The 22,300-nt window shown below is 41.1% G+C and overlaps 3 protein-coding genes and 1 long non-coding RNA gene across 9 annotated transcripts; 2 read left to right on the plus strand and 2 right to left on the minus strand.

The window, feature by feature from the left end:
- The first annotated feature begins 426 nt into the window (after positions 1 to 426).
- LOC125989177 (uncharacterized) lies at positions 427 to 5,782 on the plus strand. Its single transcript, XR_007488619.2, has 2 exons — positions 427 to 606; positions 5,476 to 5,782. It is a non-coding gene; the product is annotated as an uncharacterized lncRNA (long non-coding RNA).
- On the minus strand, positions 1,030 to 4,174 carry LOC125989171 (SAM pointed domain-containing Ets transcription factor-like). The gene is made up of 5 exons (XM_049755246.2): positions 3,502 to 4,174; positions 1,970 to 2,167; positions 1,782 to 1,841; positions 1,567 to 1,689; positions 1,030 to 1,433 (listed from the first exon to the last, which is right to left on the minus strand). Exons 1-5 carry the CDS (start codon positions 3,896 to 3,898, stop codon positions 1,255 to 1,257), a joined length of 957 nt encoding a protein of 318 aa, XP_049611203.1. The 5' UTR covers positions 3,899 to 4,174; the 3' UTR covers positions 1,030 to 1,254.
- Positions 5,783 to 6,526: 744 nt separating the features above from the next.
- LOC125989172 (protein ILRUN) lies at positions 6,527 to 13,553 on the minus strand. 5 transcript variants are annotated; one of them, XM_049755248.2, is made up of 6 exons: positions 13,433 to 13,553; positions 11,033 to 11,203; positions 9,661 to 9,815; positions 9,259 to 9,456; positions 8,851 to 9,173; positions 6,527 to 8,716 (listed from the first exon to the last, which is right to left on the minus strand). In XM_049755248.2, exons 2-6 carry the CDS (start codon positions 11,188 to 11,190, stop codon positions 8,624 to 8,626), a joined length of 927 nt encoding a protein of 308 aa, XP_049611205.1. In that variant the 5' UTR covers positions 11,191 to 11,203; positions 13,433 to 13,553; the 3' UTR covers positions 6,527 to 8,623. The 5 variants fall into 5 exon arrangements, with proteins under 5 accessions (XP_049611205.1, XP_049611206.1, XP_068506033.1 ...); XM_049755249.2 differs by lacking the exon at positions 13,433 to 13,553 and adding an exon at positions 12,915 to 13,065; XM_068649932.1 differs by lacking the exon at positions 13,433 to 13,553 and adding an exon at positions 12,903 to 12,920.
- On the plus strand, positions 11,746 to 22,252 carry bltp3a (bridge-like lipid transfer protein family member 3A). 2 transcript variants are annotated; one of them, XM_049755238.2, is made up of 21 exons: positions 11,746 to 12,192; positions 13,391 to 13,553; positions 13,902 to 13,940; positions 14,071 to 14,162; positions 14,228 to 14,417; positions 14,548 to 14,688; positions 14,916 to 15,086; positions 15,292 to 15,472; positions 15,551 to 15,637; positions 15,735 to 15,905; positions 16,113 to 16,258; positions 16,760 to 16,901; positions 17,099 to 17,292; positions 17,362 to 18,569; positions 18,668 to 18,852; positions 18,994 to 19,124; positions 19,227 to 19,377; positions 19,466 to 19,722; positions 19,838 to 19,946; positions 20,011 to 20,063; positions 20,317 to 22,252. In XM_049755238.2, exons 1-21 carry the CDS (start codon positions 12,149 to 12,151, stop codon positions 20,431 to 20,433), a joined length of 3,972 nt encoding a protein of 1,323 aa, XP_049611195.1. In that variant the 5' UTR covers positions 11,746 to 12,148; the 3' UTR covers positions 20,434 to 22,252. The 2 variants fall into 2 exon arrangements, with proteins under 2 accessions (XP_049611195.1, XP_049611196.1); XM_049755239.2 differs by lacking the exon at positions 11,746 to 12,192 and having other exon boundaries at positions 13,509 to 13,624.
- The last annotated feature ends 48 nt before the right edge of the window (positions 22,253 to 22,300 follow it).

A 22,300-nucleotide genomic window follows, 5' to 3' on the forward strand; every position in this document is an offset into this window, starting at 1 on the left:
TGGAAGTAGAGTTGTCTCTGTAACTGAAATGTCAAAACATGAAGCCACTTGATTTATGACATAAGCAAAACATGGTGGATATCAATTTGTACATGAGGTGGTCTGATCTGAGCGCATAAAGGTAAATCTTTGAGAAGAAGAAATTCTCAACTTTATTTATTTTTCATTTTGTAGTATTCCATTTGTAGAAACTCAATTCATTTTACAACCTAAAATTCAAAATGATTTAAAATGTCTGCAGTGGAGACATACAAAATCCACTTTTTTTGCTTTTATATTCATTTGATTGTGCACTTGGAGTCTCCAAGATTTTCGAAAGGTGTCCCAGAGATACTTTTATGATCTGTTTGGGGGCTATTTTTTTTACTCAGTTCAGTTTTCTTCATTTTCTATAACGTATTTTTATTTATTACGTCACATCTACCAAACAAGGTAACAGGTGCAGCCAAACGGTTTTGCGCATCCGCCATCTTTGTTACTCGAAGAGACTTTTGTAGTCCAAACAACTCAAGGTTGCCGAAGTGGAGAGATCAAAATGTTCCGTTGTTGGATGCATCAATCCACAAAACTCCTTCCACCGTACCCCAGCATCAGAACCATAAAAAGGTACCTGGTTAAGTTTCTTTTTTCAGGACAAAGTTCCCACATCTGTGTGCATAGTCTTGCTTAATCAAGGACGAGAAATCTCGTCAGTATTGAGAGGGATTTGCAGAAAGTTCCTTCGATCTATGGAAACGACGGACACGTGAACTTCGTTTTTATAGCAATAGCATCAGTCTTTCTGCTGATTTTAGTGCTGTGCGTTCTATATTTTCAGTTCTTGTTGATGTATTTTTTAGTAGTCGTATCAGATGAATTGCGTCAAATGTGCTGTTTTATCCTTGGGGGACCACAATAATGTGTTAAACGCATTCGTTAGCTTCTCGCTAATGCTAGCAGTTAGCATTAGCTTACTTCTTAGCTTGACTGCAATGCTTGTTTACAAGACATGTTCATAAATTCAGAAATATAGAGGAGACCACAACTGAATGAGTAAAACGGAAGAATTTATGAATGTGATATGCAAGATTTAAAACAAGAAAACTTAAATTATTTTTTCTTTTTTTGTAATAGGCAGAAATGCACAATTTAGTAGGCAGTCTTTACAATTGATATGATCAAGTACATCTGGAAGCTTACATGTTCTTATGCTTATGTCCAGCACATCTTCATTTTTTACAGCTTGTTGCCATCCTGATGCAACAAACAGCTCGGTCATTCAGGATTTACAAATTGGTAGACCAATCTGCGTGACACATCCGGCTTTCGAATGATGCCCTTCTTGTAGTACTGACGTATAGATCGACTCAGTTTGTCATAGTTCATTGCTGGGCGGTTCTTTCGGATGCCCCAAAGCCTGGCCACATGAGCCGAGTCTTCTATTTTGAAAATCCCTATGGACACATTAGAGAACTTATATATACCTTGAGAAAAATAGAAGAACAGTATGTGGACAGTACACCATATGTTGTTGGTTCAAATCTACACTAGTGACACACAGTGGATGCCACTTCTCTATGGCTTTACCCTTTTCTTTGTTGATCCAGCGGATACAGCGGCTGTAGTTGTGCGGCTTGAGGAGCAGCTCCCGGAGGAACTGCCACAAATGGATGGGCTGACTCGGGCAGTTGCACCAAGAACTGTCATTTGCTAAAAAAAAAAAGGAGAGGTAGAGTCTCAGGCAACGCATTCATAGCTGTTAGTAGAAATAATGTTGTAGATCCATGCACAAATGTATAAACCTGTCCAAGATTTATCTGACTTAAAGTCTTCTGGTGGCCACAGGTCCTTCATTGCTGCAGCTAACGAAAAACAACACAAAATTGAATTCAGTAGCCGTTTCTGAAATACATTAAACATCTTTCTCTGCCCTCTAGTTTGCCTCTGGACATCACGGCAAGGTTCACTTTGCACCTGCCTCAATTCTTACCAGATCTCCAGATGTCGAGTTGAGCATATAGTATATCTCCAAACTGCAAGGAACGTTCTCTGAAGTTAGCCTCTGACATGGAGCACAAGTCCCTTCCACTCAGCTCCTTGAAGAGCACGCTCAATTGTGGCAGTCCGTACAAGTGCTCTGTCCACAGCAGCCACTTGTAAACGTGCATGCAGCTCCATTCTTGCGGATCTGTGGAGGAAAATTCAAACAAGAATAAACACAACGAGCCCCATTATGTTCCACAGGGTTCAATGCTGGGGCCCCTTCTGTTTTCATTAATTTTGTTGCCTCTGGGTTCCATTTTAAGAAAGGTTCCCTCCACTACTATGCAAATTTTCCACATAAAAGTAGCTGTGTTTACTGCCTGGTGACGTAGGGCTTAAAGGAGTCCCTGCAGATGACTATAGTATGTTCTTCCGAAGCAAAAAGGACACTTTCTCCTTAGTGTACTCTCCTTGTGTTCTGCCTAGAGGAATTCAAAGACTGGATGACAGTACAGTAATCCCTCGTTTATCGCGGATAATTGGTTCCAAAAACCACCCGCAATAAGTGAAATCCGCAAAGTACGGTCACCAACAAGAAGTACTGGGCAAGCTAACGAGATAGCAGAAAGATGCAAATTTGCGATCGTGCTAACACGCGAAAACGGACTTCTAAAGGAATGTAAACGAACATTTGGAGCAATGCTACATTGTCCTAAAGATTAGGCACGTTTCCTCAATTTAGAAGTTTTATTTAGACTTTTAAATGTTTTTTTTTTTATTTGAAAAAAAATCTGCGATGTAGTGAAGCTGCGATAAACGAAACGCGAAGTAGCGAGGGATCACTGTATATGTACTATATATATTTTTTTACATTTTAAAGCCACGTTTATTCCTTGTACTACTTGAAAGTGAAATTCACACTATTTTCAAACCATTTCTACTTCAATTCTATCATTATCCATAATCAAAATAGACTTGCGGCTTGAGACTCAATGCTTGAATGTCAGCTTCCCTGAACTTTGCTAAAGAAGATATGTGATAGGTTAAAATTTCATGCCACTTTTTGGTAAATAGATTTGAGAGTGTTTTGACTAACTAGCAGGCTAATCCTCTAATCATGACAAGAATTTTAGATTTGTTCTTTAAACCAAACAAATAAAATAAACAGCAATCAAGTCATCATAGTATCTCAAGCCAGGTCAAGTCCCAAGTATTTAACTCCCAAGTTCAAGTAAAGTCTCAAGTATTTAAAATGTTTTTGTCAAATCCAATTAAAAATGATCCAGTGGCTTCAGTCCAAGTTGCAATGACTGGCGTCATGACATTTGTATGGCTGCTTATTTCTGGGACTGAATGTGCTCTCACACAGCAAACAATCAGCATCACCAAGATTTTTAGGCTGTCAGTTCAAAAGGACCTATGAGGATTGTCTGTTTGCACAAGGTGTGCAGCTCCCCAGGGGTTGGGGCGTATTGATAGCGACAACAGTGCCGTGTTTCAAGTTTAGCCAATAATTTGACATGGATCCAGTAGTTGTACCTGGTGCAATGTTGAGCAGCTTGCAGGCTTTCGTGACGTCACTTAGCACTTCTGCCACCACCATCGATTGGACCTGTTCCAGACAGTAGTCCTCTGCTTTACCCTGCACATCAATGGGAGGGTTCTGAGCCGGGCTTAGTATGGGCGGGTTTGGCTCTGGACATCCAAAATCTTGAGCAGGAATTGCGGCAGCCTCTGCCATCCACAGTTCTTCACTCGCTAACTCTTCATAATCAGTAGGGTAGTTAAGAGATGGGAGGCTCAACAAACTGTGAGAAGGTTTGATATCCTCGAGCTCCTCTACCCAGTGAATTCCATCGTCGTCAAATGGGGGACTTAGGCCGAGAGATGAATGTCCTCTGGAGCTCATGATGTCATCATAACCTGAACTCCCCATCCTCAACTGCACGCTGCAAAAAAGCCGGTTATTTTGTTGACGCAATTTGACAATACTTATGATAGTTGTCGCACCAAAAGAAAACACATTATATTGGACAAAATTGTTCTTACGCTTATATCGGGAAAGAAAAATGAACAAGGTACAATTTTGTTTTTAGTTGAGGAAGCGGATTACAATGAGCATGACTTGTATAGCTGAATGCACCAATGACTGCCGTTCCAAAGTTTGGCTGCAGTGAAAACTTGCTCTTCTAGATATTCCTTCAACTAAAATAAACAATCTCTCTCTCTCTCATTTTCTCTCTCTCCCCTCGCAGAAGTATGCCACAGATGAATTACTGCAGATTCTTTTGTTCAGACAAGTAAAAATATTTAAGATATTACCTGCTTGACAGTCTCCAGTCGTCCTCAGATGCGTCCTCGAAACTGTCAAGCAGGTAACAAATTTTTACTTGTCTGAACAAAAGAATCTGCTGTATATTGAATGTCAATGGTCACATAAACAAGTATCTAAGAAGTAGTTAAAAATGTTGGTGACCCCTGATGTAAAGGTTAACTTGCAGATGTGAAATAATAATGAATGGAAATGTCTTACCTTATCTGTTACTCAGAGTGGCTGCCAGTGGAGATCAGTTTCCTCTCCTGATGCAACTGCTCCACCTTGTCTGTGTCCTTCCCTGATATGGTTTTGCGCTCTTCTGGAGCCCTTAAACTCACTTGCCTCTAGGCAAAAATGAGCTGGAGTGTCAAACGGAAGTTCTTGTTGGTTTAGAGCTGTTTTGCTTCAATCCACGATGACCCCTGAGACACCTTGTTTGGTCCCTGGCCCTCAAGAGAACGTGCCTGACTTCTAGTTTGACATCTCAGTTGTGTAAAATGGGGTGTGACAAAACCAGGGAGGGGCCAATTTGGTCAAAACCTAAACGTAATCATAATCAGTAATCATTTTAGAAATGTTTCTGATGTAGACAAAAGTAAAAAAAAGTCAAAGTCTGCTTTATTGTCAATTTCTTCACATGCCAAGACACAAAGAAATCGAAATTACGTTCCCACTATCCCGCGGTGACAAGACATAGTACACAATATACATACAAGTAAAAACCACAAAAAATAAAAACAAGAAGGAAACATTGTATTTAAGGGTTGTTAAAGCATGGATCACAATGTTTGAGTGAAAAATATATTAGTAGACCAGGTAAGTGGACAAAGGCAATATTACCTCCTTTAGGGCAAAAAACTAACAAACCCCAACTTACTAGGTATTAAGAGCTTTTCATTTTGCCAGCTTCTGTATTTCTAGAAATAATCTGTTTTTGGTATCAATAAATGAAACCAATACAACTATTCCCACGAGTTGTTTTGTAAAGTTGCAGAGTCTCATTGGAAAGTCAAACAACAAGAAGTGGCAGAGTGTGGAAGAAATTGTGTCAATGTTTGCTTTGACTAAACAGTGTTGAATTATTCTAAAGAGCTTCTCATATTATCCCCCGATTCGAAAAACATTTTTTATAACAGGTTTGCACATTAAAACAACTTTATATTTATTCGCCTCCACATTTCTCTTGTGCTCCTCAGAACAGCAAGCATCTCCAGGTAGTTTTTAGTGCTGATGGACAGGAGCCGTTGAGGAGCGCCATGCAGACCAGTAAGCCTCCAGGCAAGCAAGTAACCTGACTCCTCCCTCCAATAAATAGAGGGCAAGAAAAGATCTGATAACATGTTTAGCTCTTCCTCTGAGTTTGATGCCAAAACTTTCTCTCTCATTAATGTTTTTGTTCATGTTTCAATGAGCCAAATGAGAGACATGCATATTAACTCTGTCCATTTACATACAGTATGACTACGCCTATGACAAATAAAATAATGAAGTCTTGCACATTAACTGCCACCCCCTTCACGATAATTATGACAGCTTAGAAAAAGACTAAGGTGTTTAGTTCAAGTCTGGAACATTTTGTTCCCCATTCTTTTGGCATTTTCGTAGTCGACCGCAATTAGAAATGGGGGCTTGCGCTGTAGTGGTACACTTATTTATATATTTATTGATCATGTACTATTGTATTTATATTCTATATTATTTACATTATATTAGTTATATACACTTATGTTATTTTACACTGCCTACGCCACAACTAAGACCTGGTTTCTCGAGGCTAGTCTACTTTCTGTTACCGAAAGTAGTCCCTCGTTTATCGCGGATAATTGGTTCCAAAAACCACCCGCAATAAGTGAAATCCGAGAAGTACGGTCACCAACAAGAAGCACTAGGCAGGCTAACAAGTTAGCGGAAAGATGCTAATGACTTCTAAAGGAATGTAAACAAACATTTGGAGCAATATTACATTGTCCTAAAGGTGAGACACATGTTTCCTCAATTTCGAAGTTTTATTTTGACTTTTAAATGTTTTTTTAATTTGGAAAGAAAATACGCGATGTAGCGAAGCCGCGATAAACGAAACGCGAAGTAGCGAGGGATCACTGTATTTCAGACAACACAAGGCATTTGAATTTAGTTCACTAAAGGCTGATGTGATAATTTTGGCGCGGGGGGAGGCTTTTTTGAGCGTTCATGGCAAGGAGCAGTGTTCCATGTTTGTTTGATGCAAACAAGAAAAAAAGCCTTCAATTATCAGTGATAATTTATTCATACAAACATTCATCAAACTTACAAGAAAAAAAAATCTTTGAACACGTTCTCGTCCTCAAGCATGCTGCTGTATGTATGACTCATCATTGGTAATTTCAGACAAAAACACATTGCACTTGTCAAGTCACTACCCATTTTTTATCTCTTTTTGGCATGCTTCGCTGTTAGCTGGTTTTGTCAAAGTTCACCCTGGTTTTAGGGTTCACAAGATGCAGCCGCATGGAAGATGCTCACCAGTCAAAGTACTCTTAAAATTAGCTGTAACTAACACTCAGTCATTTAGCCCTTCGGAACTCAACTGTAGGAAGAAACACACGCGCACACGCTCGTACACACAAGCCTGAAGAGGTCATGTTACTCAGTGCATAGATCAGCCAGTCCAGTGGTGCGAAATATGCAGCCAAAAAAAAAAAAAAAAAGACACCACCACCATTGTTGTCGTCTGTTCTTAAATCACAACGGGATTGATGATGTTTGCATCCATCCAAGGAAATCAAAGATGCAGAATAGTATTCAACACAAACACAAATGTGAGGGCTATTTAATCATTTTGCCAAATGTTTTTTCCTTCTCAACATTCATCAAATACATTCAAATTAAAGGATATTGTGCAAGCGCTATAAAATGAAAATGGGCATGATTCGACTTTTTTCAATAATGCGTTGCAGTTCATAAAAACCGCAGTCCGGTGATATTATGGATAAATTGATTCTGTTGATAGGGAATTGCGGTAAATCACGCAATTCCTGAGCTTATAAAATGGAGACATGATTAGAATAGGTGTCAACTATAAAACAGCATACACGTTAAAGAAAATAATTCAAAGGCAGCACGGTGAAGCGCGTGTTTGTTAGCACATCAAAGGTTGTGAGTTTGAATCTCAGATTTCGCTGCGGAGTCTCCAGCTTTTCAACATAATTGTGTGAATATTCTCTGTATATTCTGGCTTTCTCCCAAAAAGTTACATGAGTTTAATTGAATGCTCCAGACAAAAAAAAGGTCGTTGTCCAAATTGTCTCTACATTGGATCAAAAGCCTATGGCTCTTATTTAGTAATATCTCCTCACCAGATAACTTGTAAAAAAAAATGGATTCTAGTCAATGAATATTACTTTGATATATAACTTAATTCTATACAGCAAAGCAAAGTTTGGGTTCAATCATCCCACACTAGCTTTTCCAGTCTAGTTCTGATGAAAACCAGTGTGAGGCATCCTAAAGAGTATAGAATATAACTTCTGTAAAAATTAAATTCTAGCAGTAATTCCAACGTGGCTGAGAAACTCGGGTACTAAGTATGTGTGAAGCGGCCCAGTACAGTGAACATGACGCCCTCTAGTGGAAGATCATTGTAGTGCATTGTATTTCAGAAACTATTGCTTCAGTTTTAATGGGTGACCGAGCGGGTGGGTGGGTATAAATACACTATCTGGCTTGAGCCTTTCATATTTTCTGGAGTCTCTGTGTATTAAAAAAATAAGACATGTGTTTTATGTAATGACCACATTATTTTTCTTTGTTAAAGGGAAACTTTCCCGAAACCCAAGCAATCGATACGTTGGGCCATCAAAGCGGAAACCGGAGAATAAATTGGCAAAATAAATGGCTTTTCCTCCAAGGTTTCACCTTGAACTCACACTCACAAGAATACACACCCAATCTGACCAATACACGTAACTTTGCGGTCCGACTACTAAATTGTATGAAAAAAAAAAAGTTATCACTCAAAAGACTCAATTGCGCTACTTTTTAACTTAGCATTCACGTGAGCATACAGTGGTGGTGGGATGTCGGTGGATCCGACTTCAGAGACCTCTGCTGCTCAAGAGTGCCGCTGCAGGGTACAGTTGCTTTGCATAAATTGATTACAGACTTTCCTGCAGCAACTGATAGAAGAACCTCTTCCTTCTCTCATCCACGTGGTAGGCTCCAGAGGCGTTTATTACTGCAGCTTCTCTAGAACTAGTCCCAAGATTCATGAGTGACCAAACGGGGAAGGCTCCTGTAAACCCTGTAAGGAGAAAGAACAAGTTAGGCAACATCAAGTGTACAGACCAAGGATTTCCATTTACAATATCACAACTGAGCTCGTGCAGACTTGTCAAGCCAAAATGTGGGCTCAGGCTGTTGGAGGGGAACACTTGGCTTTAATTTAATCCCACTTGAAACCTGAAGCATAAAGTGGACATTTCTGGTGATGGAAAAAAAAATGAAATTGACCATATGTGACATATGGCATTTGTGTCAGAAAGTCTGACAGTTTGGAAATCAAAAATATCCTTGTGGGCCTTGTGTCACCTTACCTGGTTATAAGTGACTATTGACAGATTGCTTTGTAGGCTGTTTGCTACTATGTCCACAGAGTTGTGTGAAAGTCCATTCTGATCTGGCTGCAACTGGTTTGGGCTCCCCTGCCAGTGTTCCTCTGAGACTTTATGGCTGCCATCGTGGTGGAGGTCACTGTTGCCGTTGGGCCATTTGCTTTTCTCCGGTGAGGCGAAGGGGTTGTAATTTCCCTCTACGTTGCGATGAGGTTGGGTGTTGAACTCCGCTTGGAAAGATGAAAGCTGCTGTGTGACACCAAGAAGGCCGCCGACCTCCACGCTCAGGATCACCCAAATAATATCTGTTCAAAAAAAAAAAAAACAGGGTGGATTAGCCTGATTGGTGCCTTGCAACAGTGGCTATGTATTTTGTTTGGTCCCGCCTACCTCCATAGTAAAGTCCCGTCGCTGTACACATTCTCCAAAGGCCCTGGTACATACCAGGAGAGCCTGGGCTATGCATAGGCACACTCACATCCGTCATTTCCTGAGGGGCTAGAGACCGGACCGTTATCATGTTTACATGACCAAACTGATCTCCTTCAACATACTTCAGGCAAACCCCAGGAGGCCAAGACTCTGCACCTAGAAGACAAGCAGGAATGAATGTGGCGCTATTTAACTTGATGGAACATTCATGCAGTACAAACTGCAAAAAAAGGGAAACCCCCCAAAACTCTTCTAGATATTCCACTGAGAAGCACATCAGAGCTACTTAAAATGGTAAATCCTCTTTTAAAAGATTTTACACCTGAGAAATATACTGCATGACTGTTGTGTGGGCTTTACCTGTGTTCTGTATCCTCCAGGTCTTGGTGAAACGTGTGTCAGGCGGAACTGATTCCCCTTCACCAATAGTCACATCTTTCACAAGCGACATGCAGGGCGCACTGATATTTGGACTCTCAAAGTCATAGTATGCTCCAATGGCTGCTTGTAAATTCCTGAAAAAGGTAGTCACACAACATTGATTTGCACTACTGTTTTTCATATTAATTTCATAGCTATCAATTATAAAGACTTCTAGAAGCTTGACTGCTTTTGTCATCAAGTGTGAACATGACTATTGCATTAAATGTTACAAGCCAGTGAGATGTCACACATTTAGTGATGGCCAGGAAAATATATATTTGACACATCACAAAAGAAAGAAATAATTACAGAAACATTTCTTTGTATTCTTTTTGGGTGGTGACTCGGGTTATTTTGCTCAATATTTTAATATCAATGTGTCTGCAACAAGCAGTAGGTGACAAATCAGGTCTTTTCTCATAATGTAATTTTAACAGAGGGCAAAAATGTTTTGAAATGAAAAGAAGCAAATCCTCAGCATAGACGTCGGCGTCACTGCAACGTTAGCTCCAGACAGTCAAAAGGAGCATTTAAACATTGAATTAACTTGCCATATTTCAGCCCACTAAATGTGTGAGTGGGTGTTTCACGTGACGCACTCGTCATCCATAAACCAGCAGATCTTATTTTTAGCAAACTGGTTGCGAGGAGCGCTTACAACGTGGTCACGTGACTTGCGCTAGCTCACAGCCGAATGTTGACACGACAGTGTAATAACAATATTTGTCTCCAAAGCAAAGTACAACCTACCTTCATTCATACATTGTGTAAATTGTAAGTTTATACTTTTACGTTAACATCTAATAACACGGAATGACAATTGGTCCAGGCTTGCTACACGTTTCGGTTTGGCTGCCAGGTTACATAACACAGGACTCAAGAGCAACTATCCTTCCGTGGATTAATGGTGTGTTTCACAAAACCCACGCAAAATTGGCATCTCGGGAAAGATATAGTAGTTAGTTATTGCGTTCAGTTTAGCGAGTTTAACATTGGTGGCAAATATAATGATAGCCGTGGAAAGCAATACATGAGGAAAACTACATGTATTCATTCAGCTAACGGCGTAACTTTGTATTGTGACCATATAGTATCTAAATTCCTTTCAAAGTTAGCGTCAGCAATTTATATGCTTGTCCAAATAATTATTATAACATTATAGCATTCGATCTAACACACGCTACATTGATCAAAAAATATTTCCCGAGTATAAATATTGTCTTCCCTCCGCGAAAGTAATGATAGCTGGCAAGCGTGCAAGAGCTAACACGAAGTCCGAGCGACAGGCCAGTTCAGTCCCCGAGCTCACCAGTTGGTCATGTCCAGAAAGAAGGCGCATCCGGCGGGGTTAAGCTGAAAGCCGAGCAGCCTCTGGAACTCCGAGATGAGAATGTCTTTGTCCGTTGTGCCCATGCAACTAAATTTCTGCGTGAGCTCCTGGTCTACGTCCAGGTCCATACCCTCCATCGTCACTTCGCCTCTTGAAAATGAAATTCAAAAAAGAAACTCCTTTTACTGAGGTAGGCCCGCTTTTGCCATAACAAAACTGTGAACAACAGAGCCCAGTGCGCATGTCACAATCGCATCGCTCACCTCTGACACCGCCGAGGCCATGTGACTGGGAAATACTACGTACCAGGCAAATAAGAATAAGAATAATAAGAATAGCAAAAATCATCATCATCGAAATATATGAATAAAAAAAATTAAAAACACCTACATGTACACAAGCACACATACATTTCTGCTGTGAAACCTTTTGTTTGAAGCTACCCACCTTTCATGTATTTCAACAGATATTATTAATAAAGTAACCTAATTGAATGACATTTAATATTTGGTGGCATAACACGTACTTGAAATTTTGCTACCATAAGAAATCATGAGCATGTGTTTTTTAACATATGATATAAAATGTGTTATTTACATACATAAAAATCATTAATAAATAACATAGAATTTAAAATGTGTTATTTCAACCCTTTGCATCATAATGCATTGCCTTGTCCCCAAATAGTTCTCAAAAGATTCCAGGTTCCGGTTTTAACAGAATACGTACTGTGTTTACCTATACTATAGGACTATAGGTCCTATAGGTACGTATTCTGTTAAAACAATATATATATATTAATAATATATATACGTATATACGTATATATTGCCCGACAGATGACGCTATTGCTTCTTTAGTGCGGTTTATGGTGGCGAGCGTGAGAAAAAAAGGAGAGAGAGAGAGAGAGAGGGCGAGGGCGAATGCTCTACGATGGGGAGCGAGATACTTACTAGCCTAGCAGCATCGCCATGGCTTTTAAGATACCCCCAGCCAGTGATGCATTCTCTATAGAGCCTTTTCCAAGCTAGTAAATGTTGATATAAATAGAAACCCATTCGGCAGAGATACGGTACGACCACGGCAGCCTCAGCAATGGCCGGGATTATCAAAAAGCAAATTCTGAAACATTTGTCAAGGTAAGTGTCATGTAGGGTAGCCTGCTAGCCTTGCAGGATGCTGGCTGGCGGCGTCAACAATCACTATTAAATGGTTCGCATCGGCAGTTGATGTGGCACTTGTTTGTTTGTTTTTTTGTCGAACGTGTTTAAAACGTCTGCTTGCAGAATATCAAATAAGCAGAGAAATTACAATTATGCGTTAGAAGGCACATTCTTTATGAAACATGAAAGCCCATCTTTTGAATGAAAATCGATTGAATTAATCTTGTACCATCCCAGTTTTCCACCACATGTTTTAAGTATGTAGACAATGGTTGGTGGTACTGCAGTGCGTTAGCGGATTTAGAGATCTAACTGTATCGTCGAAAAGCCTAAAAATAAATAAACGTGACATATTTAAGAAAGAATCACAAATTCTTGATTTCAACTGATACGGTATTAAGTTATTCGTTTTATCCCTACTTAAGTAATATTTAGGTAAGACATCATCCAACAATTGCATTAATGTAGGATATTGTGGCTGTACTAATTTCTAGCGGTTTATTCAAAGCCAGTCCAGCATGTAGTAGTCCCATTAAGTATTTTAAAACGGATCCTCTTTGTACATTGTTTAAGATCAATTTTAGAGCTGTTTAATTTTCAGGCCAACAGTTTTACAGTGCCTCTTTTGTTTTCCAGCGGGATAAACTCTTGAATATTTGAACTCATTTGAAGCATGTTAATCTTACCATTAATCTTACCTTAATCTTAAATTAATCGTAACAAATAACTTAAATTACCAGAGCCGCTATAGTCTTTGAACTAATATTGTTTTTAATTCCAGCAAATCACAGTAGCAGAAGTGCAAACAAACCCGCATTTTTGTCTGACATTTGAAGTTTGGTATTGACCAAGTGTTCAACTGATCTGTCAGGTCTGTCAGGCAGGTCACTGTGTTGACTAACAATTTTGCACAATTCTCTGAAATGTCACGTTGATGCGTCAGAATCCTGCTTTGTGTGTGAACTGTAGAGATTGTTGCCTGATTGCTGTTGCGTTGCCTCTCGTTATTTTATTGGTTCTAGTTAACCAAGCTGTCTAAATATAAAATTGGAGTGTTTCTTTGGTGTTAAAAAAGCCCTGAAATATATTGTTGAGATTTTTTCCCCCCTAAATCTGTGACCTGATATTGTCAGATAAAAGTAACGATTGACTTTGGTCTGTTTATTCTTCTTAGGTTTACCAAGAATCTGTCTCCAGACAAGATCAACCTAAGTACCTTGAAGGGCGAAGGGCAGTTGTCCAATCTTGAGCTTGATGAAGAAGTTCTGCAGAACATGCTCGACCTGCCTACCTGGTTGGCCGTCACACGTGTCTACTGCAACAAAGCCGCGATCAGGGTGAGTCACTTTCAAAACAAGACAAGCTGACAGCTCTACTGGTTTGACCCATGACAGCACCTTCTTCATTGGTTGGTAACTTGATTCAATTACCTCTATAAATCATGGTCAAGTAGTATATGTCATTATACTTAATTGGATTTAACATGTTTAACTGGATTGAACTGTTGATGTGCACACTATTATTAAAATGAATTTTCAGGTTTTTTTTTTTAAATGTGATGTTCTTAATGGCATTGAGAAGTGTAGACAATATGCTTGCGTCATGCCTGCTGAATACAAAGAAGTGTGGAATTCTGCACAAACACTTTTGTGACGGCCTTGACTGACTTTGACTGATCTTTGCAGATACAATGGACTAAATTAAAAACAAGCCCCATCTGCCTGGTAAGAAGTTCCCTCTATTTTCCAGTATCTAGTTTTCATTGCAAAGGTTGTTCTCTATCTTAAGTAAACTTCTTCTTTTTTTTTTTTAAATAACATGCTCAATTCTACTCGCTTTTCCTCTTTTGTGCAGTTTCTGGATAAAGTGGAGGTAGAAATGAGGACATGCGAGGAGCCACGTCCTCCCAATGGCCCCTCTCCTATCGCCATCACAGAAGGCCAGAGGTAAGCCTCCAGAAATCCTGCTGAAATTCAGCACATTGCCTCACCTTTGCCGCCACTCTTCGCAGCGAGTACGGCTTTGCCGAGAAAGTAGTGGAGGGCATGTCTGTTAGGATCAACTCCATCACCATCAAAGTGCACGCTCGGGCTTTCCATGCCTCTTTTGAGCTGTGGCAGCTGCAAGGCAACAGCCTCAACCCCAAATGGCAACGCAGCGACCTCCGCTTCACTCGCATCACAGACCCAAAGAGAGGAGAGGTACCAATGCAATGCTTTACTCAAATCCTTTTCCCATCAACGACTGTCATGTTTGCTGTGTGTGTTGTGGACCCATTCGTTCGTTCATTCGTTCGTTCACTTATTTATTTCTTATTTTTGTTTTCTGCAGGTGTTGACGTTCAAGGAAATTAACTGGCAGACTTTGAGGATCGAGGCAGACGCCATCGAGAGTGACGACCAGGATTTGGGTAGCACCCCGTTGCGCCTCATCACTAACCAGGGACGCATTCGCATTGCTCTAAAACGCAGAGTGAGACATTTTCCACTTCATTTGAATTGATATCGTTTAAAATATTTTTTACATAAGGTCGAAGAAAACGTGCACAAAACAAGATACATTGTTCAGTATTTTATATTTACATTAATCTAATGTATATGTGAGGATAAAAGTTGCCGATTTTGGCATGAAAGCGCCTGAAAAGTATCATCACTGCCATCCGTGCATTTGGGTCACAAATGTTTCATTGTCCCAACCAGATAAAGGACTGCAACGTGTTGGCCTCCAAGCTGCTTTTCATTCTGGATGACTTGTTGTGGGTACTGACCGACTCTCAGCTAAAAGCCATTATCCGCTACGCCAAGTCGCTCAGCGAGGCCATAGAGAAGTCTGCTCAGCAGAGGAAGAGCATGACTGCAGAGTCCCTGCAGGTCCTGCTGCCTATTGTGATCTCGTTAAGTTGAACTTTCAAAGTCCTGATTTTGATTTTATTTATTTTGTTTTCATTTTTAATCTGAAAACACATCTCAAAGATCGCATTCCTTTTTCAAGAACATAAACATGTTAACTTCAAATGTGAGCCCTAATCTATTTTTTTATTCCTAAATATTGACAATTAGCTTTATTGTATTGCAGACTGCTCCGCCATCACCTGGGCTCCACAACCTTTGGGCCCAGTCAACACCCGCTCATATAGGCTCACCCAACAACATGAGTCAATATTTTGATCGCTTTGATGTGAAGGAATCTTCTTACCACACTTTCATTTCCCGCTTGGACCTTCATGTATGCAACGACAGTTCCTCTGTAGCTGAAGGTACGTTAGACAGACTTGGGTTAAAGTATAAAGGCCTGACATAATCACTTTTAACTGCTACAATATGTATATTGACAGATATAGAAGAACCTCCAGGTTTGCAGGGTGCAATGCAGTTGACCTTCAGGAAGTTGGGTTTTGACTACTATCCTGTTCACCGGCAGGGTGAGTGCGACGAGCCCTTATTTTACGATTAAACTCACTTGAGCCACTCGTTCTTGGTGTCTACGTTTAACTGGCGCTTAATGCTGCTTCGCCACAGCCGATGGATGTCGACACTGGGAACGCCACAGCGGAGCTATGGAAGCTCAGGCGCAGTGGGCAGGCAAACTGCTACACGACTACCAGATGAGAGCAGAGTCGTTTGGGTTTCCAGGTCCGTGTACCGAGACGCCCGAGCCACACGACAATTCCCTCGCAAGGACGCCTCGAGGTATGCATTGAGAATTCATTTCACGCACTGGATAATACACACTACACTAGCACTGTAACAAATGATTTTTTTTCTTACAATCGATTATTCCATCGATTAGTCTCCACGATTGTTCAGTGGTGGCTTAAGGAGGACTTAAAACAAATGAAAGTTCACACTCAACTATTTTGTCTCTTGTAAGTCAAGCGGTGCGCTTTCTTATTTCAGATGGAACAACAAGCCCAAAGTCAAATCTCTCTGACAAAGAACAGTCAGCCAGAAACAACTCCGGTGCGAGTCCTTTGAGCTCAACTCTGAAGAGTTTGCGGTCAAGCTGCATGGTGGTTCGGATAGACGACGTTGACATTCACCAGGCATGATTTTATCATTCCCTGATTTGATTTGCCTGTTTACTGTCGTGCTCTGCAAGCAGGTTGCTATTTAAACAAGCTACAAAGTAGAGCAAATATTTTTTGGGGTGTGTCAAATTTCCATTTATTCAAGTCGGTTTGGTCACACGCAATAATACTGTCATCTTTTTAAAATGTTTTACTTTTCATACAAAACATAAGCTAAACATGTCATTGCCATTTTTACTTAAATGGAAAATTTTAAAAAAAGGTACTACACTGAATTTTTATTTTTTTTATCTAAGTGTGTTTCAGTTGTTACTTTCAGGGTTATTTCAAGGAGCTTTTAGTTCCCCTTTGGCCTGAGTGAGACCCTCAAGGGGAAATGTTTTTGGCTCTTTTTTTTTTTTTTTTTAAAAAGAAAATAGATTCATGTTTTCTTTTCTCTTCCTCACTCTCAACATATTTTTTAATAATTGGTTGCATTTGCCTAAAATTGTTATGATTATTATATTTTTCATTCAGGTGTCTACAAAGAGCCGTCAAAACAAGAAAACCCAGCCTCTGTTGTCATGTAATCGTAAAGTTTTGCATCTGCCAGATAGTGTACCAGCAGTTCATCTGCAGTTTACTGAATACTACTTTCCCAACAACCCCAGTTTCTCAGGTAACTGACTTGATTTATTTTTATTTCCTTTTGCTGTAACACAAAGTCAGATGAGTTAGTACTGAAATGTTTAGCATGAATGAAGTCTACAATGTATGTGCATCAATGTACGTTTTCCCCTTAATTTCATCGTACTTTAACTTTATCTTGAGAAATTTGAACTGGACTTGAATTTAAACCTTGTTTTATACTTGCAGTGCCAACCTCGAACCTGTACGGCCAGGTGAATGGCCTCCAGCTGTGTGTTGATCCAGAAAGTGTCTTGTGGATTAATCTGTTTTCAAGAGGGCTGCTACACACTCTGGACCAGGTCAAAGCTTTCTACCATTTGCAAGACAGCAGCAAAGCAGACGAGCATGTTGACATCCGTCTGGATGTAGCTCAGCTCAAGGTGAGTTGTGATCTTTCTTAAAAAAAAAAAAGGCTGAATGGTTATTTTTGTTGTTGCTGCTTTCCTTAGGTGGTGATTCCCTTAGATTCTTCTATATTGGACCATCCAGAGCGTCCTCGGTCCCTTTCTGTTACTGTACCTCAGATGGCTCTCAGCAACACCCGCCACTGTCCCCACGGCTCCAAAGCTGATCTCAGCATGACCTGTGACACCTTTGCAAACTGTTCCTTCTTCCAGCCCGAGCCGCCATGTCCTTACCCCAGAGACCGTAGTGCCTTCTGCGCCATCCCTTCCATTTTCTTCCAGCAGTCCCAAGAGTCAGCGCCTTCACCGACCGCTCCGAAACAACTGCGATCCCAAGACGTCTGGTCCCTAAGCCTGTCCCGTGTCGCGCTAGGTTTCGATGGAACACGAAGACTCCCGAAAGGTAAAACGCACCCTTTTGTGGAGCCCTTTGCTGTGTCCGTATGGATGTGCAAGCCCGCTGCCTGGTTCGGGGGTTCATCACATTACCCCACCAGCCCAAGCGAGGGCCATCAGCTCCCCTCTGAACACAGAGATGCCGCGCTTGCTTTTGTCCACGTCATTGCTCACGTCATCACGCCGGTCAAGATGTGGCTCAACCACTACCAATATGTTGCCTTGCTGAGAATGAAGGACGCCATGGCGCGTTTGGGAGTGGAATTAAGTCGGGATCTAAAGGACATTAAGCAGAGTTGTGACCAAAAGTCAAAACCGACCACGGTTTGTCTTGCCCTGCTTTTGGACTCAGTGGAGTTGGGTCTCCTCTTACCACCAGCCGGCACGGACCACGAGGAAGAAGTCCCCCATACTCCAGAGACCGACAGCCCCAGTCTGACGGACTCCGACATCTCCCCTGCGCATCATTCTACAGATTTGATCCCCGAGGACAGCGGTTTAGAAAACGGCGTGTGCTCCCTCAGCACAGCCCACGATGATCAAGACGGAGCGGTGGAGGAGGCTTGTGAGGCTGTAGAAGAGGCACTGGAAGGTGATGTCTCGACCATCCTTGAGGACACCCCAGTCCTGTCACCTCAGTTCTCACCTGGAAACTCCCCGAGCCTCTCCAGAGAGCCTTCCACCTTCAGCCTGGAGGGAGAACTATCAAGCGCCATCAATGTCACCAAAGATGTGACCAAAGATGCCATCAGTGCCTCGCTGGATTTAACCAAAGGCGCCTTTTCAAAAACAAGAGACGCCTTTAGCATATTGAGCCGTGGCTCCGGGATGAGCAAACTGTTCAGTCCGCAGACCAAGTAAGTGCGATTGCTTTCCCGCTGAGCTGTTGTCAGTTTAATCAGGCGTTTCCGCATCACAGGCTGACGCTCTTAACGAATGCGTGTATGCTTGACAGGGAACAAGTCCAACATCCAGAGGAGCCTTCCCCCTCCCTGGTGTCCAGCCTACGGCACCAAATGATGAAGCAGTCGCCTTCTCTGCATTCTCTTGACAGTGCCATCTTGGATGGCAGTCTGCCAGATGAAAACCTGTCTGTGGGAAGTGACGCCAGCGACAATTTTGTCGTTCTCATGGATTCAGGTACTTGCAATGGTTACATTTTTAATGACATGAAAAACCACATACATCCACATATGTGCGTGAGCGAGTTGGCTCTCATTAGTGCACGTCTAAACCTTTTTGCAAATCGGGCCTTGAGAGCGTGTTGTTTGACGTTTCCAGAGTCCGGCGTAGATTCCGCACGAGCCAGTGTCAATCCTTCAGGCAGCCCTGCTCTTGGCACAGAGGGAGGCTCATCAGCTGATCTCAGCAGCTCCTTGTCATTCAGTACAGAGGACGTGTCTGCGGATATGGTTGGTGTTTATATTCAGGGGTTACACATTTATGAAATTGCTCAACAGATTTTATTTTCACAAGTAATTATTCCGGTTCTTTTTTTCGTACGTTCCTTGTAGTCCTCTGTGCTGTTACTTATTCTAAATGGGACATCATGCACTGTGGAAATAAAGGGAGAGGACCAAGTTATTGCTGTACAAGCCCAGAATCTAAGCTCTGTACAGATGGGTAACGTCAGGGTTTTAGACCTGCTGGCTGGTGTCATTCAAGGTAAACTTGAACTGCTGCTGCCAGACCACACTGCTAACAATATACAATATGTATGGGTCACCTTGCCCTCAACTTTCCCTTTGTGCAGCTCCTGCCCACAAGTTGAACGGGCAAGGTAGCAGAGGCTCAGCTGCAGTCTGTATGCGAGCAGAAAGTGGTCCATCTGCGGCACAACGCGCGGAATCGAGCGAGTCTTTGGGTTTGCTGGATGTCAGAGTGCAAGACTGCCACGTCGAGCTGTTAACCTCCACCGTAGCAAACATTGGACCTTTTCTGGAGGATGAATTTAGCGTGGATGGTCAGCCGATTAACGTACACATCAGCAACGTGACCATTACAATTAAGGTGCGCTATTGAAGTCATTTTTTATTTAGAAATGTTTCCGCATCAGCACAGATCTAATTAAAAGGCTGTAAGGCCTTCTTTAATTGATCGTCGCTCTCGTTTTTTTTTTTAATAGGACGATAGCCCAAGAATTTACCCAACAGCTCCTCAGCCAACTTCAGCCACATTTGTTGTAGATCAGCTGCTTCTCAAACGCGGCGAAGATGGAATCATGAGGCTCAAAGGTGGGCACGTTATATAGTACAGCAAAAGTTTTGATGAGTTTGACCAGTTTTTTTTCTTTTGTAGCTGAAGGTCTGGATAGTCCAAAATATTCCTGCTCTGGTAAACAGCAGAGTGAGGTAAGCCATTTCCATGCTGGCACAAGCATACACACCGAATGTTCTACATTTGCTAGACCAGTTGTGAAATCAAATGAGCCAATCGGCAAAAAAGTCAAAGCAAATGTCTTATTTTGATTAAACACAAAAGATAACAGAAATCAGAATTGTTACGTCTGAGAGGCTGAAATCAAAACGATGTGGACAACGTTAGTTGAACGTAACCACTCTGCTTAAATGTAGGAAAACTAATCTCTTAATGGTGCCATTACAGAGGCAAAACCTGGAGTCCGAGCTTTCGGATGCCCAGATGGCCCTCACGCAGGCCCTCAGTGACCGAGATCGCCTCCTTCTGGAGATAAAGAAGTATGACCCTGAGTTTAGCCTCTGAGCCTCGCGGCTTTCATGCCTCTGTGCTGATCTTGTCGAAGAACATCGTCAGAGGCCACTACTACTCTTTCCAAGCACATTTGGAAAGTCAAGCTGATTATATGATGATGCTGCAATAATTAGGCAGTGCAATTAGCCTCCTAAAGTGGATCGTGGTCCGATAACCAGCTGATTATATGATGACGCTGCAATAATTAGGCAGTGCAATTAGCCTACTAAAGTGGAACATGGTCCGATAACTGGTAGTTTGGTAATTATCTGGACAATGACTCAGTGGATTTGAAATAAAACTTTCAAATATTGACTTTTGAAGAATTTTAAAATGATTGCATTACAATGCTTTGTGCGGTACATGAATCAGTTATGATGATTGCTATTAAAGCTAACGTTTTGACTATATTTTTTTACTGAATAATTTCAAATCCATTGTGACATTCTATTGAGGAAATGTATTGCTTTTGTCACTATGTCAATGTCCAAATAATTCCTAGCCAAGTACACTACGCACTGTACTCTTATCAGACAGTGATTCAATTGTTTTCTGCCCACACGGACAGTAAACTCATTGTATGATTTTTGTATTTGTCATGCAGCATGCTCCGTTAGATACCATCAAGCTTTAAATTCTTTCCACTTGATAGTTTGTGGTGTGGATATTAAGATTGATTGCGTGTCAAATACACACTAATGGCATGACTTGGTACTGTAGTTTGTATAATAGAGACGTATTTATTTACTAAATTATAATGTAGCAGCTCAAGTCGAATACAACAAAACAGTTTTTTTAAAGCGTAATACATTGGCATATGCAAGTCAAAGTTCACCTTGTTGCCATCTTCACAGTTGATTATTTCCGTGCAGTGTTGTAAAGGTTAAGAAAAGTATTGTATTTTGATTTCAGCGCCTTTGCAGCTTGTAAGGAAACAAGCTGCTAGTGTTACTACCTGTGGACACTTGACGGTGACAGCACACCGAGCTCGTTTGTTTACTTGTATGCGCGTAGGACGTATCGACCCAATTTTTTGGTTTACTAACTGCACAGTATTTTGGAACCATACAATTGGAAGATGTCTTTGCGGTACTAATTATGCATGCTCATGCAGTGTCACGTAAAGCACTTTTCTGAACATTCAATAATCCTGTGAATTAGAATTGATGTATTAGACCAAATGCTTGCGTTTTCTATTTAATGCAGAATAATGACGTAGCCATTCATTGTAACACGTTATTCATTACATGAATGCGTTATTGAAAATGTTTATCTTCTCTGTTGTCATATGTGGTACGGTATTTTATTGCCTTTGGAGACGTGCGCAAATTACGGACCTCTCAGGTCACTGGATCATCTCAGCCCACAAGTCAGACCTCTTGTGGTTCTAACTCGCCAATGCACTTCTGTCAAAGTTACTCCGCTGCCTTCCAGTAGTGGATGTCAAGAGGAATGTTACATTTCTAAGCAATAGAATGATCAAGAAAACGTAAATGTAGATTATCTCTGCCCTCCGAAGCAAATGTGTAGTGCAGAAACGAGTGGCCCACTAAAGAGGATTTCTTTGTGTGTTTTCTCTCTAATGCATGAACTTCCAAATATCAAGGTGTTGTTTCGTCTGCACTTGTGTGAGTAAAACCACATAATTTTTCACTCACTTTGACAAAGTAGCAAGATAGCAGGTCTACGTGTTTTGAACCCTACGGACATTACTTGTGTAGAATATTACAATTTATGTCTTTATCACTTAAGACTAATATGAAATTGGTTCTGTGAACCATTAGTGAGTGTAAAGTATTTTAACAGAATAAATGAACACTTGCTAAACACATTGAAGTTGTGCTTGTGTGGTATTATTGCACGCAGTCCTCACTCGGTC

This window comes from Syngnathus scovelli, chromosome 2 (genome assembly GCF_024217435.2).
Source record: "Syngnathus scovelli strain Florida chromosome 2, RoL_Ssco_1.2, whole genome shotgun sequence".
Taxonomy (NCBI): domain Eukaryota; kingdom Metazoa; phylum Chordata; class Actinopteri; order Syngnathiformes; family Syngnathidae; genus Syngnathus; species Syngnathus scovelli.

Coding starts and splice junctions, on each gene's coding strand:
- LOC125989171 (XM_049755246.2), bottom strand. CDS start 3,898: ATGGGGAGTTCAGGTTATGATGACATCATGAGCTCCAGAGGACATTCA. Junction 2,168..3,501: donor GCTGCTCAACATTGCACCAG/GTACAACTACTG, acceptor TTTCCTCCACAG/ATCCGCAAGAATGGAGCTGC. Junction 1,842..1,969: donor ACTCGACATCTGGAGATCTG/GTAAGAATTGAG, acceptor GTTTTTCGTTAG/CTGCAGCAATGAAGGACCTG.
- bltp3a (XM_049755238.2), top strand. CDS start 12,149: ATGGCCGGGATTATCAAAAAGCAAATTCTGAAACATTTGTCAAG. Junction 13,554..13,901: donor GCAACAAAGCCGCGATCAGG/GTGAGTCACTTT, acceptor TGATCTTTGCAG/ATACAATGGACTAAATTAAA. Junction 19,378..19,465: donor GCTGGCTGGTGTCATTCAAG/GTAAACTTGAAC, acceptor CCCTTTGTGCAG/CTCCTGCCCACAAGTTGAAC.
- LOC125989172 (XM_049755248.2), bottom strand. CDS start 11,190: ATGGAGGGTATGGACCTGGACGTAGACCAGGAGCTCACGCAGAAATTT. Junction 9,457..9,660: donor CTGGAGGATACAGAACACAG/GTAAAGCCCACA, acceptor CTTGTCTTCTAG/GTGCAGAGTCTTGGCCTCCT. Junction 9,174..9,258: donor GACGGGACTTTACTATGGAG/GTAGGCGGGACC, acceptor TTTTTTGAACAG/ATATTATTTGGGTGATCCTG.